This window comes from Dermacentor andersoni, chromosome 9 (genome assembly GCF_023375885.2).
Source record: "Dermacentor andersoni chromosome 9, qqDerAnde1_hic_scaffold, whole genome shotgun sequence".
Taxonomy (NCBI): domain Eukaryota; kingdom Metazoa; phylum Arthropoda; class Arachnida; order Ixodida; family Ixodidae; genus Dermacentor; species Dermacentor andersoni.
The window spans coordinates 9,112,828-9,128,943 of NC_092822.1; the positions used below are offsets into that span (position 1 = coordinate 9,112,828).

A 16,116-nucleotide genomic window follows, 5' to 3' on the forward strand; every position below is an offset into this window, starting at 1 on the left:
GTAAAAATACGCTATATTATTCCACTGATTTTCTTGACAAAACGTCGTTTTATGCTTAAAATACAAAAGTAAATGGAACACCAATGCATTTTACCGCAAAGTTCGGGAATTAATATCTCGAAACTGCTGCCATTCTGAGAATTTGTTCCAAGTAGACCCGCTTTGCGAACTTCCCGGCTAGAAATTGTAAATTGCAATATGTGCCATAAGGTAATTAGTCAGAAACTTAATTAGTGATATAATTAGTGAATGAAGAAATTGTACAAAATTGAAATAAAGCTGGCCTGTTTTCAGCCAGGTATTCTTTGGAAGTTTAAGATTTCCGGCTGATAATGAAAACCCGCAAAAAATTGAAAATATAACGTGACTACAGCCTAGTCGCGCGGCACTTTTCGAGTGCTTTGGCGGGCTTTATACAGTGAATCTACCTCGCATCAAAAAGGCAGCGTCCTCAGTCAAGCTACACGGGAGTCAGCAGGCGACCCGGCCGCGACCTCGCGACGTCTCGGTGTTGCCACGGGAGCTTGTTAGAGGGCGCTGATGCGGGCGTAGTCACGCGAATTTGTCATTTTTCGTGGGTTTTCTTCATAAGCCAAAAAAACGAATGGACAAGAATTACCTCGCTGAAAGCATGCCAGTTCTAAGTTTATTTCAATTTTCTACAGATTATTCAATGACAGCACGATATTCAGAGCAGTAATTAAAAACATTTCCTAATTGCAATCAATTAATTTAATGGCATCAACGAAAGAAATTTCTGGCGGTTACTCCAGTGTGAACAATATTCACTTGGTAATGTTCACGTAGAATGGTCCGTCTTAAGCATTTCTATGCCTACCCAACGAGGAAACCTGTCCGTCCGTCCTACTGTAACTTTGGGCTAGTTGGTTTTCCATTTAAGTGGCGCAGCGCGATGCAGGACAGAAGGACACAGAAAAGACGAGCGCTTACGTAAGCGATGTCACGTAAGATGAACCGCTATGAAGAAATTAATGTATAGAAGAAAATAAATTCCAAAGAAAAACTGGTGGAGGTGGTGAGTTTAGAACCCACGACACCACGCTCAGAAGTCGAATGTCTTACCCGCCGCACCTTTGGCTCGGGTGCTCCTACCTAAATACATGTAAAATAAGAATTCGTTTTTCTCGGCAACCACTGCACCAAATTTGACAACGTTTATCGCATTTAAAAGAAAAACTTAAGATCTAGTGACTGTTGGTTCCGAATTTCTGACTTAGGTCGTCAATTTTTTATTAATAAGCGTCAAAAATCGAAAATTTTGACAATACGAAACTACCAATTTTAGAACTCTGTAACTTAGCAATGAAAAGTAATACACAATTATGTGAATTGCATTTAATAGTACATCTAAAGCGGACAAAAGTGATATGTTACACATGAATCTTAAAAAATTTAATAGCATGGAACTACAGCTTTTGCAGAACCCTTGTACACAACGTAACAAATTCACGTAATATGTAAAATGACAAATAAAATTCGTCCGCTTTCAATGATCTAGTGGATGCCGTTTACAGAACCGCGATATCTGCTCTTGATGCAGAGGTATTAATTTGTATACTTCGTGCTTCTATTTCTTTTTCAAACTTTCGGATTTAAAAATGATCTTTTTAACAAAATTCGGGCACTAAATCTAAATTTCGCTCCCAGCAGTCACTATAATTAAACTTTCTCTCTCAAATGCAACAAATTTCATTAAAATCGGTTCATAGGTTATCTCAGAAAAACGTTTTTGCGTTTTACATGTATTTGAATAGGCCGCATTAGGGTTGAGCACAAGCTAAAGATTCTTCTTAAACACTCACACTTGCAGAAGGTGAATATATCTGAGCCAAACGAATGCGTTGTACCGGCGGTACAAAGCAAATGTCGAAGGAGAACAGTTTCTATGAAGGCCGAGTCGAAAGATTTGGTGATGATGGAATAAAAGTAATCTTTAGGACCACATGTAGAGCCAGCTAGGAGCACTGTAGACACCAAGAAAATTCCAACTTTGCTAAAATTTAATGCCAAACACGCCACATCCACGATGCGTTTCGGTGGTCGCAGGATGCACATTCCGGTCGGGCGTTCCTTCATCGGCCGAAATGCCACCGATCTCTGAGTACTCATGCGCTTCAAGTCGCGCAACGCAGACAGATAAGCAGGCAATGAGTTGATAAGGATGATAAGCATTGATGAGGGGTTATATGGGTCTCATCATGGTTGATAATGGTTCGACGATGATTGATAAGGTGCTAAAGAGCGATAAGGTCTTATAATGGAGCATTATGATAAGGTTAATAAGCAACGATAAGGATTAATAATGGTTATCAAGCCCTGAGGTACTTATCAAGCCCGATAAGGTTCATAAGAGTTTATAAGGGTCGGATCGTCCCCGATAAGGTTGAGAAGGACGGATAAGGGTCGATAAGGATCGGATCAAGTAAGATAAGGTTGCTAAGAGTCATATCATATCCGTTAGGGTGCATATTATCCACCCTTATCCCTCAGGATAATGGTGGATAAGGACCGGATTTATTGTGATAATGTTGATATCCACCGATAAGGGTTCATAAGGCTCCGATCGAGTCCGATAAGGTTGATAACAACCCATAAGGATTGATAAAGTTCAGATCTAGTCCGATAACGTTGATAACAACCGATAAAGGTTTATAAAGATTTATACTGGTCGCATCAGGTTGATAACATTTATGACGACACCAGGCTGCGCGGAGACGAGCAAGTCGCACAGTGCTTACGCATACATAGATAACTCTCAGAAGAGTTTCTGCGTGAATATTTTTACACATGCGATGCATGATACCTAGGACACCCTGTATACTAAAATTATCACGCATACGTGAGCACGCACATTCAATAGAGAGTTTTAGAATAGGGGCCCCGAAGAAATAGCGTCGAAGCCACTGGCACGTTTGGGTTTTGCGTCGGGCACGCTATCTCGCTGATTTAGCGGGAGCCCCAGAAGCTGCCCCAAAAGATTTACCTCGATAAAATGGCGGCACCCATCGAAGCGACGGCTCTAACCTAGCATGAAACTGGGTTTGATTCGTGGTAACGCGTGAAGTTCGGAAGCTAAGAGAAGTGACTGCAGTTATCGCTTTCTCTCAGCTAGCGTGTGTTATGAAAACTGATTCATTAGACGTAGCTGATTCCGAGTTCGATTGTCGATTTCATAGTTCGTAGGCCTAACACGGCTTAGCGTGGTTGGTGAAGGTTGGTTACTCAAAACAGCGCAACTAATTGCTTGCTGCTGATACAACAACCTCTATATTGTAAACTTTTGGGGCCCCTATTCTAAAACTCTCTAATAAATACTTTCGATGGCTTGGCCACAAGAACCAGACTGGTTGAAAATCAAGCTGCTGTCTAGCGAAACATATTTATGGATATAGGTATATACAAAACTTACATGAAGGTAAGTCGCTCATATACACCTTGTACGCTGATCACGTATGTCGAGCTCTGTTCTGCGTAATAAAAAAGTAACCTACATAAAACCTGTACATATAACGTCGGCTCACGGGAGCTTCTAAAGCACACCGATTTATATAAGGAATGGTGAATTATATGTATGACTTTATTTTAATTTATTAGGCACTCAGTAGGCGCCAGTTCTGGACAATCCTCCAGAATGGGCATGTCCAACTATGCAGGATTCCTATATAAAAGATGAAGATTTAAACAGGCACACTCCCATTGGTACATACTGGACATGTCTAAATCAATGAAAAGTAAATTAAAGAATTCGTGACATAATTAACCGTTCTATTAACAGATCGGCGTGTGTAGAGCTGCCTGTGAGCCGACATTATCCTCCATCTTTCATGTAAGAAATGCAAGCAAGGCGCAAATGTGGGCCCGTCTGCCGCCCGTCACTCGCAGGGGCGGCGAGCAAGCTCACGCAGCGCCCGAATTCTGGGGTGGGAAGGGCGTCGCTGCTATTCCCAGAAACGGTCCTCGCTCGCTGAGCCCTCCGCAAGTCGCCCTGCGCCCCCTCTCTCGCAAGAAACCGCCACGGACAAAGCGGCGCGTTGCAGGAAGTTCGAAACCAAGTAAAGAAAAAGCCAGCACCGCCGCACTGGACCATTTGCTGACGGGGAGGGCGGCGAGACGGTCGACGGGAGGAGATGGCGCAAAGAAAATACGAAAGCGAGCGCGCTTCCGTCCCGCCAAAGGGGATCCCTCCGTGCAAAGGCGACTCGAGAGCGCCGGACAGAGGGCAAAAGTAGATGCACTTTACCATTTTTTATCGCTTTCTTTCTTTCTTTTTTAACCACTGAAGCGCGTTTGTTTGCAGAGGAGAAACACTAATTTACCCGCAGGCCAAGTGCATCATAGAAGTGCACGCAGCCACAGGGAAGCGTCTCGGTGGGCTTAAATGAAGGGTATAACAGCGCAGCTTCTTGAACGAGAACAAAGAAAAAAAAGGAGAAAAAAAACATACACACACACAGACAAGGAAAAGAGCTGTCGTTGTTCGTCTTTCATTTTTTTTTTTTTTTTGCCCTCGTTCAAGAAGTCGCGCTGTTATACCTTTATTCATACAGAACCAAACAGCCCAATGTTTGACGTCTTGGGTTCGTATAAGTTCGTGGTGTGTCAAAGCGACTCGATGGTACGTACGTAACGTACACGTATGCAACGTAGCCACCGAAGTGACTTTTGGCGGTTATAGCACTTCGCCCGGAGGCTGATGTAAGTGGTGAAACTGACTCGAGTACTCTTCTGCAGCTCCTGCTTCCACGGGTTGCCAAAGTTAAGCGACGTAGGTCGGTGGGGAGGGGTGCCAGCTCCCAACAAGAACCTGCGCGCTCCGATTGTGGTGTTACAGAGGACGGATTCTCCGTTTGGAAATCATTGTTTTGCATATATATCGCCCTTTGGGAAATGAAGACGTACGAGCATAAAGTCACGAATCCAGTGCACAAGCATATAGCCCTGCGATGCGCTGGCAAAAACTGTATCGCCCTTGGTAAAACGTACACGTTTGGGCGAGCTGCATGGTGGTTCATCGTAAACATGCTTACAGCACAAGGCTAAACATGGACAGTGCTTTGTAATTGTGCATGTTAAGCTCTGTGTCAGGATGCACTCAATAAAACAAACAAACCGACTGCAAAACGCGGATCTGTTCGTTTTCTTTCTCGGCGCGTTCCGCGCGTGTTAGCGTCACTTACACTATAGTCGGCTAGCAAAGTTTTAAAGCTTTTTCTTATCATTAACCGGAGGTACGTCGTATATCATGTCTACATGTAAACTTCAACACAAACACACATAAAATTTAGTTCCATACAATAACATGGGGCCGTCCGGCAAGCCGAAGATGCCGCCAGAGTGCAAGGACTTCGAGCCGCCACCTGAGTTTCTAGGTGGCTTTGCCTGAGGCGACCGCAACCAAAACTGCCGGTCTATGTTGTTGTTATTCTTCTGGAAGTTCGCGCTTTTGTCTTATGTAATTCCCTCTTAGTTCTTGCGCAATACTTGCCGATTAATGGTGCCCACTGGCCCAAACCATGTATACCGTCTACTTGGGATGCACTCGCCTACGCGTTGATGCCCTTACGAAGTTCTCAAGCTGCGCATACAGTGTGCTGGCAGCAGGGCTTCCTATATGTGTGTATGTATCTATTCTTACACCGTGGTGTATATATATATATATATAGACGACAAGGAGGGGAACAGATAGGCCCGATTTTTATTGATGCGAAGGCGTCAAATGGCTCATTGAGCGAAAAAGCCGGCGTCTGTCGTACGGACAAACGAAAAAGGGCACCTAAATTCCCATTGGCTGCGTCACGAGCGCGCATCGACGGAGCTGAGCGGGTGACATGGAACACCTGCTGCGGCGATAGCTTCTTCGTGATTTAGGAGAGGGAAAGTACGCTCAATTCTTCAGCCCAAATGGGAGCGCGCCAGGTGTTGTGCAAGGGGAGAGGGCATCGAAACGTCGCCCTCGCTCTCGGAAGCATGTGTTATCCGCGCGTTCCTTGTCTGCGCAAGCTCTCGCCTGCGTTCTAACTGAGCCTCGGTAATCCCTATATAGATAAATTAATGTATAAAAAACAGAATAAATTCATAAAACAGAAAAGGAACAACGTTGGCGGTAGTGAGTTTCGAGCATACGAGCCGACGCCGCTCTAAGGCCGAATGCCGCACGCCTGTGCACTCTGTTTTACGACGTCATGCTACTTGTACCTAAATTTCTATTGCCAAGCCCGGCGTGACGAAAGCAGTGACGTCAAAATCACCGCGGCTTACTCGGGAAAGTCCTCATTATATTATATATGGCAGTCTGGCAAGGTAGCATGACGTCACGGATCGAAGCACAGTGGCCTTGTGCTATCTATAATAGGTGTTGGCGAAGCGTCTCAACGCGAGTCGATAACTCGAAGGACCGCTCAACGGCGTTCAATTGGACAGTAATCCTTTCGCATGCACAACTCACAAGGTGTACTTACGGGCCCCCTGATTTTTTAGTCATTATCATACACCAACAGACAATGACACCAAGGAAAGCACAGGGGAAATTATTTGTAGTTATCTTAATTGAAGCGAAGAAATGATAAGTAAATGTAAGTAAAAAAATTATGTGTGGCTCTGCTATCGCAAACACCAGAGACCAGCGGAGCTGGGGGAGGGCCAGTAAGGTAGTGCTAAACCTCACACTTAGTCTAACTTTTGCTTGGCTTCCCCCAGCTCCGCTGGTCTCTGGTGTTTGCGATAGCAGAGGCACGCATATTTTTTTTTTTTTTGCATTGGCCAGTGGCCACTTGGTTTGCGAGATCGGTATGTACTCTCACGGCGCGTCGCCCCTACACGCGGAATTTCGCCCCAACAAACGCCGGTTCGCGTTCGAGACGTTTTCCACTGCGAGAAATTAAGAGGACCACCGATCAAAGCGAGCGCGCAAGTTTTTATCGAAGAGCAATGACGTCACACCACATGTGTCCCGTCAGGCTCCACCCACCCTCGCCGCGTCGCTATGCTGAGCGATGATATTTTTATACTCTGCTTTCACTCTCTTTCAGCTCTCTCCCCCTGCTCGGCGAAGCTGCGGACGTCAAGAAAAGCCCAGCGAGGTTCTAACAGCTCCACTAAACAGGACGAAAAAACTGGCCTCAGGTAGGGTACGAACCCACATATTCGCATTGCGCGTGAGATACTCTCACCAATTGAGCTACCCCGGCGCCGTATACCCGTTCACTTTCTGACGAATTTATTATGTATCTTAAGTTTATCCTGGGAGTGTTAGCCAGCGCCACCTATCACGACCATACAACTCAACGTTACTAGACTATAGGTTCAGTTTTCAAACTCCCGTGACTGCGTGGACCCACCACCGATCCTCGCATCTCGTGGCGCTGCTGTCGCACTTTGCTCGGTCAGCACGGCGCGGACGGGGCGACGACGCACCGTCCGTTGTTTATCTGTTTATGCACGTTGTATACATGCTTGTTTTGCTGCAGTCTCGGTGCATTTTTGCGACACTCTTGTGGGTTTTAAATGCCGTGCGCGTTTTGAAGAGTTTACGGGTCGTATCATCCAATTTTATTTGTTGACGCGAATGCATATTTATGCTCAGTTCCTGCAGCGATAACCTACTTTGAATGTGTAAGTCTGCTCGCAAGGGAGCAAAGCTCACGTAGGTTTCAACATTGTACTTGTGAATGCGGTGCTCTGATGAAAGAAATAGTTAGCATCGTTTTTTTTCATCCCGAAATGAAGTGCTGAGAGTGCGTATATACTCTGTGTCCCAGCTAACTTCAGCCAGAGTTTTACAATGTGCGAATGCCGCGTAGCTGGTCACAACCAAGGTAATGTTGTTGCCGTAGCTTGGAGATATTCAAATTATTTTAAATCCGGCTAGTTAGGTGATGCGTAGTTAATTCATGATTAATATATATATATATATATATATATATATATATATATATATATATATATATATATATATAATTATTCAATTGATTGTTAGTGGATTACCTAATTTAATCATTAATTGATTATTTCACCTAGTTAGATAATTCATTGCCACCACCAATAAAGGTCGAGGCTTCAACTCTCACCAACGACCGTGGGTTCGAGTGCCTTAATTAATTTACTGTGCCTTAATTAACTTCGCCTAATTCACTCTGCCTTAATCCACGCTGCCTTAACTGGCGTCGTGAACTGCCTCGATTGCTTCGCTTGGGCTCCCGTGACTTTTTGGACCATCGTGTGGTCGCGCTAACATCGCCTCATGAGTCATACCATGCGTTCGCATTAATAATTAATTAGTACTAAGCAGCAACAGTTGATTACTCTACTAATAAGCTACTTACATCTACTCATCAGCAACAGCTGATTAATAGAGCGCAGTGGACGGCCGGGGCTGCTGCGGCCCTCGACTAAGGACTCCACAGCGCATTCTGGGGCAGCGCAGCAGCATTTTCACAGCTACGTAAAATTTTTTAATCAATCTCCTAAACTCGAGACTGTACAAACATTTAAAGACGCATCGGTGAAAACACTTGCCGAGTACGTAAGTTGCGAAGTCGCAGGACCCGAGCCCCTTCGCAAACGCAGAGCTGCGCCCGCGTAGAGCTACCTGCGGTGCTCCCGCCCTCTGGCGGCAAACCAAGAAACGGGGGCACCCGCGATTTACGGTGCCTACGGAGAGTTTGACAACTGAACCTAGTCTAGTAACGTTGCATACAACTATAATAATTTAGTATAATAGTAAACTACAAATAATTTCCCCTGTGCTTTGTTTATTATACATATCGCAATTGATCGAATCTTGGGCACCACGGGCCGCGACGCCAATCTGCTGCACAGAGCAGACGGAACGACCACAAAAAAGAAGACGCCAATGGGCGTTGCAGATGCTGAGAGCGCGACGAGAGAGTGTACCTGCCCGAGGTCGACGGTGAGGTTGACCTCGTTGAAGCGCGTTCCACGGGAAAGCGGTGGACTCTGCCACCAGCGCTCGGTGCCGTCGATGGCGTAGCGTGCCGGGTGCTCGCGCCGCTGGTCCAGCGGGTCGCCTTCGAACACGTGCGGAGGGTAGTCTCGGCGGGGGTCATCACAGTAGTCGCACACCTGCATGGCGGGAACGAATGAGCGCAGTCAGGCAGGCGCTGTTGCACCAAACAGGCATCATTTATTCTGTCAACTGAAACGATGGCATGAGTTTTAAACTCTGCCAGTTCGATGGAAGTTCAAATACACTAAGGTCCAGCGTGAAGCCTAACGGATGCTTTCCTGTCACGAACACTTCTGGCCGCCGCAGCGTTCCTGACAGTAATGTACCCGGTACGAGGATTGTTTTCGTACGCGTCACAATGCGTAACTATTTTAGTAAGGGCACTCGGTGAAGGAAGTAATTCGGTACGCCGTTACAGCGCAAAAAAAGAGGGGGAGGGGAGCAGCGTGAGGCTATTGACGGTTACTGTCGCGTGGCATAACATTACACCATAAACGGTGCAAAAATCAAGGGTGGCTATAGCTCAATCAATCAATCAATCAATCAATCAATCAATCAATCAATCAATCAATCAATCAATCAATCAATCGATCAATCGATCAATCAATCAATCAGTCACGTTTATTTTCATTCTGTCAAAGATACAGAAAGAAGGACTGTGACAAAAAGCTATTTGTCAGAACAGCTTGACTAGGTCACAAATGAATCCTCTTCTGGATTCATTTAACTCCTCTTTCTGTAAAACAAACAGGTTCCAATAGGAGTTCAGAAGTTGGACCTTGAACCGTACGCTTTTAAAACGATTTACACCCCTTGGCTCTTATCTTAACCCACAACAATAATCATCTGTCTTGCCCGCATTTCCTTACTTTAACGCTGCGAGCTTAGTACTTCCAATTCACGAACGGCTTGCGCGTTATCAGCGTGACACAGCATTCTCGACAGGAAAGCAACGAGCGCCGAGTTGTCAAGTAAGGACACGCAAGGAAGGCAGATGACAATTATTAGAGAGTTTTAGAATAGGGGCCCCAAACGTTTTGGGGCCCCTATTCTAAACTCTCTAAAAAATCCACAATCGTTCCAAAGTGATTCACCGCTCCTACTCCTAAAATACAATATATTGACTACCAATAAACAAAAATCGCCGAGCAGTCCTTGACGTCATCGCATGCTGGTGCTATATATAGAGCTTTCAGGCGGCACCACAACCTGACCTATATTTTGTACCTTGTGTACAATGCAAAAAGGCAGTTACTGCACACTTTTTTCCTGCGACGTACAGCTGCCTCATCATCAGCGTCGCCATAGAGTTTCCTGTAGGAAACTCTATGAGCGTCGCCACACAGGGGCACATGCGCACACCCACCTGTCCCTGGATGATGTTGATGTTCGGGTTGTCCTGCTTGTCAAGGTTGGCGCCGACGAGCTTGCAGTAGAGCTCGGGCGTACCCTGGTCACCACACGTAGCCGTGGCCGAGATGTTGCGGCCCTCGGCAAGGTTGAAGTACGGAGGGTTCAGGATTTGGCTTGGAAGCACAGGATTGATTTGGAAGCACAGCAGCGTCGCGGCTATCCGCACCGCGCTGCTAACGGCGGCCGCCATTTTATTTCTCTGTCGCCGCTGGCGAGTCCTGCAGCGTGCACGACGGCGAGCTATTCTTTGACTTCCATAAACAATGGTTAACTTGAGCCACATGAACATCGCCGAGCTCAGCAACGCGTGCTGAAAGCTCAGGTTGTGTGCGCGTCGAAGCATGTTCCGCCCATTTCAAGAGTTCCCTGCATTTCGTGTTTGTCCAATACGTATGCGCCAATCGCATTTCGAAACTATACACTGCATGAACTACAGCTATTTACAATAGGAACTACGCAACGTTTGTTCCCGTCATGACAGTCATATTCTTGCAGTTGCAGCAAATGCCGCTAAGGCCACGTGTACACTCCATATATAGGGAGCAGTAGTGCAGCATTTGTCTGGGCATAGACACGGTGGCGGCGTTCGCTGGCGCTCACGTTACACTGAGCTGGCACATTGGGAGGCAACACGCTGTCGGCTCGTTCCCCTGTGCGTGTGGCGCAATCTGGATTTATTAATCGAAACAATGTAACGAAATCACAGAATATAACTTTTTTTCCGTTGTATCAGTTAGTACGCTATAAGAACGAATGCGAACATTTTGCCCATACTTTAGAAACTTGCACTTTTATTTCCCACTATTTTGTTTCTATTGAATGGAGAAATAAAAAAGGGGGAGGGAGGGGGCGCTCGCTGTGAGAATGTGCCAGGTAATTCTGTGTCACTTGCTTAAAAGAATTAAAGATCAGTTACACGTTCCGACGAGTTGTGCAAATTACAACAGCAGCAGCCATTGTCCGTGAAACTGCTGTATAATTTTCATCCGTTTCACAACCTTCTTTGTGTGTGCCCAGTTCGTATGCAAGTGAGCTGGAGTCATAGTATTTAGTTTCCACATTTTGGTGCAATATAACCGTACACACACAGAAAAGAAGAAATGTTGAATGAAAATATTTTCTCACAGAAAAAAATATGCGGCGTTGGCCAGACTGAGAAACCGGTGTTAGCCCGATTACACAAATTATCGTCTGCTCCGTAACATGCGTAACTTTTCTTTCTCGGGCGACATAAGTATCAAAGATGTAGTAGAAGCACTCCAACATTCGTTTGCTTTAGGTAGCTGTAAGGGTGGCCATGACAAAAAATTGACATTATCGGACAGTCGTCCTAGTACACATACCACGAAGTCTTGACAGTACGAGTTTCATGTCATATCACAAACACAGCGCTCTAATCCCTGTCTTCGATCCCACGAGTCGCCCATATCATTTCGTTGAAATACCGATTATTGTGTCCTATGCTTCAATTTATGTATCGAGTACGCTCTACACTATAAGTGTCCTGGTAGAACGCGTCACAACAGTTCACATTTGAATTCATTTCACATTTTAGAAGAGTTAATTGTTGGGCTACTTGGTCTTCTATAATCGAACTAGTAACTTCGCGCAATAAAAACCACAGACACAAGAAAGGTGGACAAAGACAAGCGCTTGTCTTGTCCACTTTTCTTGTGTCTGCTTTTTATTGCGCTAAGTTACTAGTTCATTTCGCGTTGTCCGCTCGAGGCAGCAGGATGTTGAAGTGTCCATGAAAACAAAATCACTCACGTTATCGAGGAGGCGCCTGTTGTCTGGGGCGTTCGCTGCTTGCGCAGCGTGGTTCAGAAGCAGTGAGCGGTGGGTAGCATGCTCCCAACCGCGCTTGAGGGAGGACTGAGAAAATACCAATCGGGGGAACACCAAGAAACCGTTCTCCGCCTTTCCGGAGAGTCTTTCCCAAGGAGAGAGAGAGGTGGGGAGAGAGAGAGGGGCGCCGAATAGCGCCCGCCGCAAGTCCGCGCCTCTCTCCTTCCGTCGCAACACAATCTCTTTCTCTCTCCCTCACGTATCCTTTTTCGTTTCTTTTGACCTCCCCCCCTCCGTACAATAAAGATCACATACCACACAGGCGCGGTCGCTGAGGCGACCAGTAAATGTGTGCGGCATTGTGAAAGCTACGAGCTCCATGGCTCCTGCTATGCAAGCGCCGAACAATTGCGCAGCGTCAAAAAAGAAATTCGTGGTTTACTAGTGCAACCGCAGTTGCCATTAACTATATAGTACATAAGCGTCGGCGAACACAGAAGCACACTTGATGTTTACCGACCTACTTCATACGTGCGGACAGCTCTTGCGAATTATTCCCACGGTTGCATTCGACGACGCTGCACGGAATTCGCCGGGGAGAGTCGTTTCCTTCGCTCTCCGTATCTCTTCTCTTTCTCGACACGCCCATCCTCGCAGACGGCAGCTCGCTCCTAGACGAGATAACGAGCGTAGCAGACGGCGGACAGGCGGCGGCCGAGTCACAACCCGAGTCGGTTCTCAAGGTCATGTTGGGGTGACGGAGGAAGCACAGTCTGTGGCAGTAGCTCCGTATGACTGACCCGGGCCCTGCTCGTTACCACATATGAGAGAGAGAGAGAGAGAGAGAGCGGTGTGAAGGGCATCTCGCAAGCGTCGATATCTGGCTCGTGTAGTAGTGCGTGTGCGAAGACGGGTCCAGCCAAGTCCAGCTGCGTGAGACAGCAACAAAACAAAAAATCACATTAATGCAAACATTATTAGCTCATCCCAGGCGCTTGGCGTTAGGTAGGTAGGTTCCTGCATTGCATCTTTTCTAGAGTTTGGTGATGAGCAAACATTATTTACATTGCACTTGTGCACACACACGTACTAAAAAACGCACACTATTTTAAGGGTCCAATGAAAAGAAAGAAAAGAAGAACGAAAGATTAAAACTGGTCCAAATAAACACAAGCGCCCAGAAGCGGAAGCCACGCAGGATCGGGATCAATTAAAAGTGTCGACCATGCTACGCACTTGAGCAGCAGCTTCTCCGAAGACGAACCTAGTCGACTACTCCCTTCGTGGCAACGCGATCGAGCTACCTCATTCAGGTGCGTGTGCATTAGCGAGAGCACAGGCACACGCGCCAGTTCCCATTCGGCCACGTACTGGGGAATGAAACGCACGAGTGATGGTCTTCTTAACCACGTACAACCAACAATTTCCCGCTATTCCCATTCTCCCTAGCGGCTGCAAGCGCTTGGAGACGCGCTGTTGGATTACACTGCCTTGGGGATCGGCCAAAGTAAATAAGGAAACAGGTTGTAACGTTTCTTCCCCAGACAACAAGAAATAGACATGCCATCTCCGCAGCAGCCTTCTTGCTGCTGTCGTGACGCGCACACTTGCGTCACACACAGACAATTGCTAACCATACCCAAAAATGTTGGTTTATACCTGTATATGATAACACTTTTGTAGAACCCTGCAGACGCGTAGTCGCTTTTTCTTTTCCGGGGGTGGGAGTGGGGGCTAAGGGTGCATTTCGAGATGGGGGGGGGGGGAGGCGGCTAAGGTTCCATTATTCCCTGTTAAGTTTCTCCCCCCCCCCAAGCTTGGTGCATAATATAATACCACTATTACCTAGAGCAAGCCCTTGGTCTGCCTGAAGGCATGTACCATCCTGTACTTGTCTAGGGCGGGCGTTCGAATGATATGCGCCTTTGTTCATAGGCGAAGTGCCAAGCATAAAAGGGAGCAGGGCGCCGGCCGGAAAAACTTCAGGGGGGCGGGGGGGGGGAGGGGGTGAAGCCCGGTAGCCCCCCTGGAACCCTGAACGGTGTTGGGTAGCTAGCTGCCTGCAAAGTGCTTCGCATATAGTAATGGTTTCTACAGTGAGTGAATTAAAAAAAAAAAAAAAGAATCTATAGTCTGGTCCAGCCCATTTATCAGATATCGAGAACGGGGGACACAAATGTGGAAATTGGACTTCGATATGTAATGCGCCGCAGGCGACGCCCGATGATCGTTTGCGCATCTCCAGGAAATCATCGTTGACGATTGAGTGATTTGTTCCGAAGCAATAGGGATTGTCACAGACGTCATGGTGGGGGCACCAGTTTAATTGTAAACCTTTGGGATACCTCGACGCGCACCTAAATATACTAATTTTCAGTCCGCCACATCATAAATTTAAAAAAGTCAAGCTAGGAAAAGCGAGAATGTCACGACTTGCACTGTAGCCCAAGGAACGTGACAAGAAGAGCAGTCAGAAAAGGCCAAACGGAAACAAAGAAATCAGCTACGAAAGCTGAACAGATAGGCAAACAAACAATATTGAGAAAACGGCTCTCAGTTTCACCTTCTCGTCAGTTCTCTAAAAGACACCAAATTTGTAGTCTTTGGTGTGTTTTGTGATGATGTGGTGTTACGTTTCGCCTACAACGCGCGGTAATGCCGGCGCGGATGCAACGGACGCCGGGGCTTCGTTCAAAGCGGCGGACATTTTGGCCCGTTCGACGCCGCCGCAACGCCTCCCCGCCAAGCGTGTCCAGGCGTGTTTCAGTGCCACGTGTCTTCGTATGTGCGTGTGTGTGTGTGTGTCCACGCTTGTCAAAGCGCGGCAGCCGGGGAGCGGAGCTCCCCAAGTGAGGGGCCAGGAGGTCTGTCCGTCGGCGGGTTGGCGATGCGTCACTACACTCGGCTCACCATGTCTCTCGGCTCGACCGTGCGCGCCGTCGTGGGCTCATGCTCCGCCGTCGCGTGGGCTCATCCCGTGACCTTCCTTCTGGCCCGCGACGCCGAGAGTATAAGAGCAGCTGCCCCCGGACGCCAGGAGAGAGGCTCCGATTTGTACTGTTGAGTTACGTGCTCTCCCGTCTCTCCACTTCGGTCGACCTGACCGGCCGCTCTTTTGCTATGTTAGAATAAACAAGTTGTTCTGTTACCAGTCTACTCATGCTTTGCCGGGACCTTCGGATGCTTCCAGTACCCCAGGCCGCCAGGCCAACGCTACCCTTGGGGCTTGCGACCCATTTGCAATAACGGGCGCCAGCACCGAGACCCCAACAGTGGGCATGGTGTCGGAACGAAATGTTTCTGGTTTTTAGTTTCGTTCCACTGAAAAGCGTTCCGTTCCGGTTCTGCTCCCGGAACGAAAAAAAAAATAATAAAAAAAGCATCATCCGTAGCGGTTCATAACGCGGTTTTGGTTCGCATGCAAAACTTTTCGAAGCAAAGTAACGATAAGAATATAGTATTTCTTTTTCTCAATAAGTTTATTATGAATTCTGAGGTCATGCTCAGTGCCATGAGTCAAGGCACTGAGCATGATCTCAGAAGCAGCGTGTCATCGAGTGTACTCGCCGAAATGCGAGACCGCTGTTCAGATAAAACGAACTTAATTGAACGATAAAACTTCGGTAACAAGGCGTTGTACCTTTAGAAAACGGAACGTAAAGCTCTTCAGCACACAAGCCCTGGGTATTGCTACGATGCCGATTCGCTACTGCACTATTAATGCCCACACCACACGTACGCTTGCGGACGCGCGCAAGCTCGCGTCCACGCGCCCACGCATGCGCAGACAGTGCGGCACGGCTCGTATGCGTAATTCCAGTACATCATTAAACGCGGCGCGATATCGTTGAACAGCTATCTCCGTTATCCCGCGCTTGGGCCATAGAGTTCCTCACTATATATGAAATCTGGCGCTGCTGCGCTGTGTG

General features: G+C 47.1%; 1 protein-coding gene across 2 annotated transcripts in view; it reads right to left on the reverse strand.

Moving 5' to 3' along the window:
• The window catches only part of LanA (laminin subunit alpha), a 137,521-nt gene extending 125,249 nt beyond the window's left edge, over positions 1-12,272 (reverse strand). For both annotated transcript variants that reach the window (XM_055068499.2, XM_055068498.2), the window contains exons 1-3: positions 12,170-12,272; positions 10,353-10,617; positions 8,914-9,102 (exon numbers count right to left, since the gene is read on the reverse strand). In XM_055068499.2, the coding sequence (XP_054924474.1) occupies positions 8,914-9,102; positions 10,353-10,589 (426 nt within the window). In that variant the 5' untranslated portion in view covers positions 10,590-10,617; positions 12,170-12,272. The remainder of the gene's footprint in view (positions 1-8,913; positions 9,103-10,352; positions 10,618-12,169) is intronic.
• Between the last annotated feature and the right edge of the window lie 3,844 nt (positions 12,273-16,116).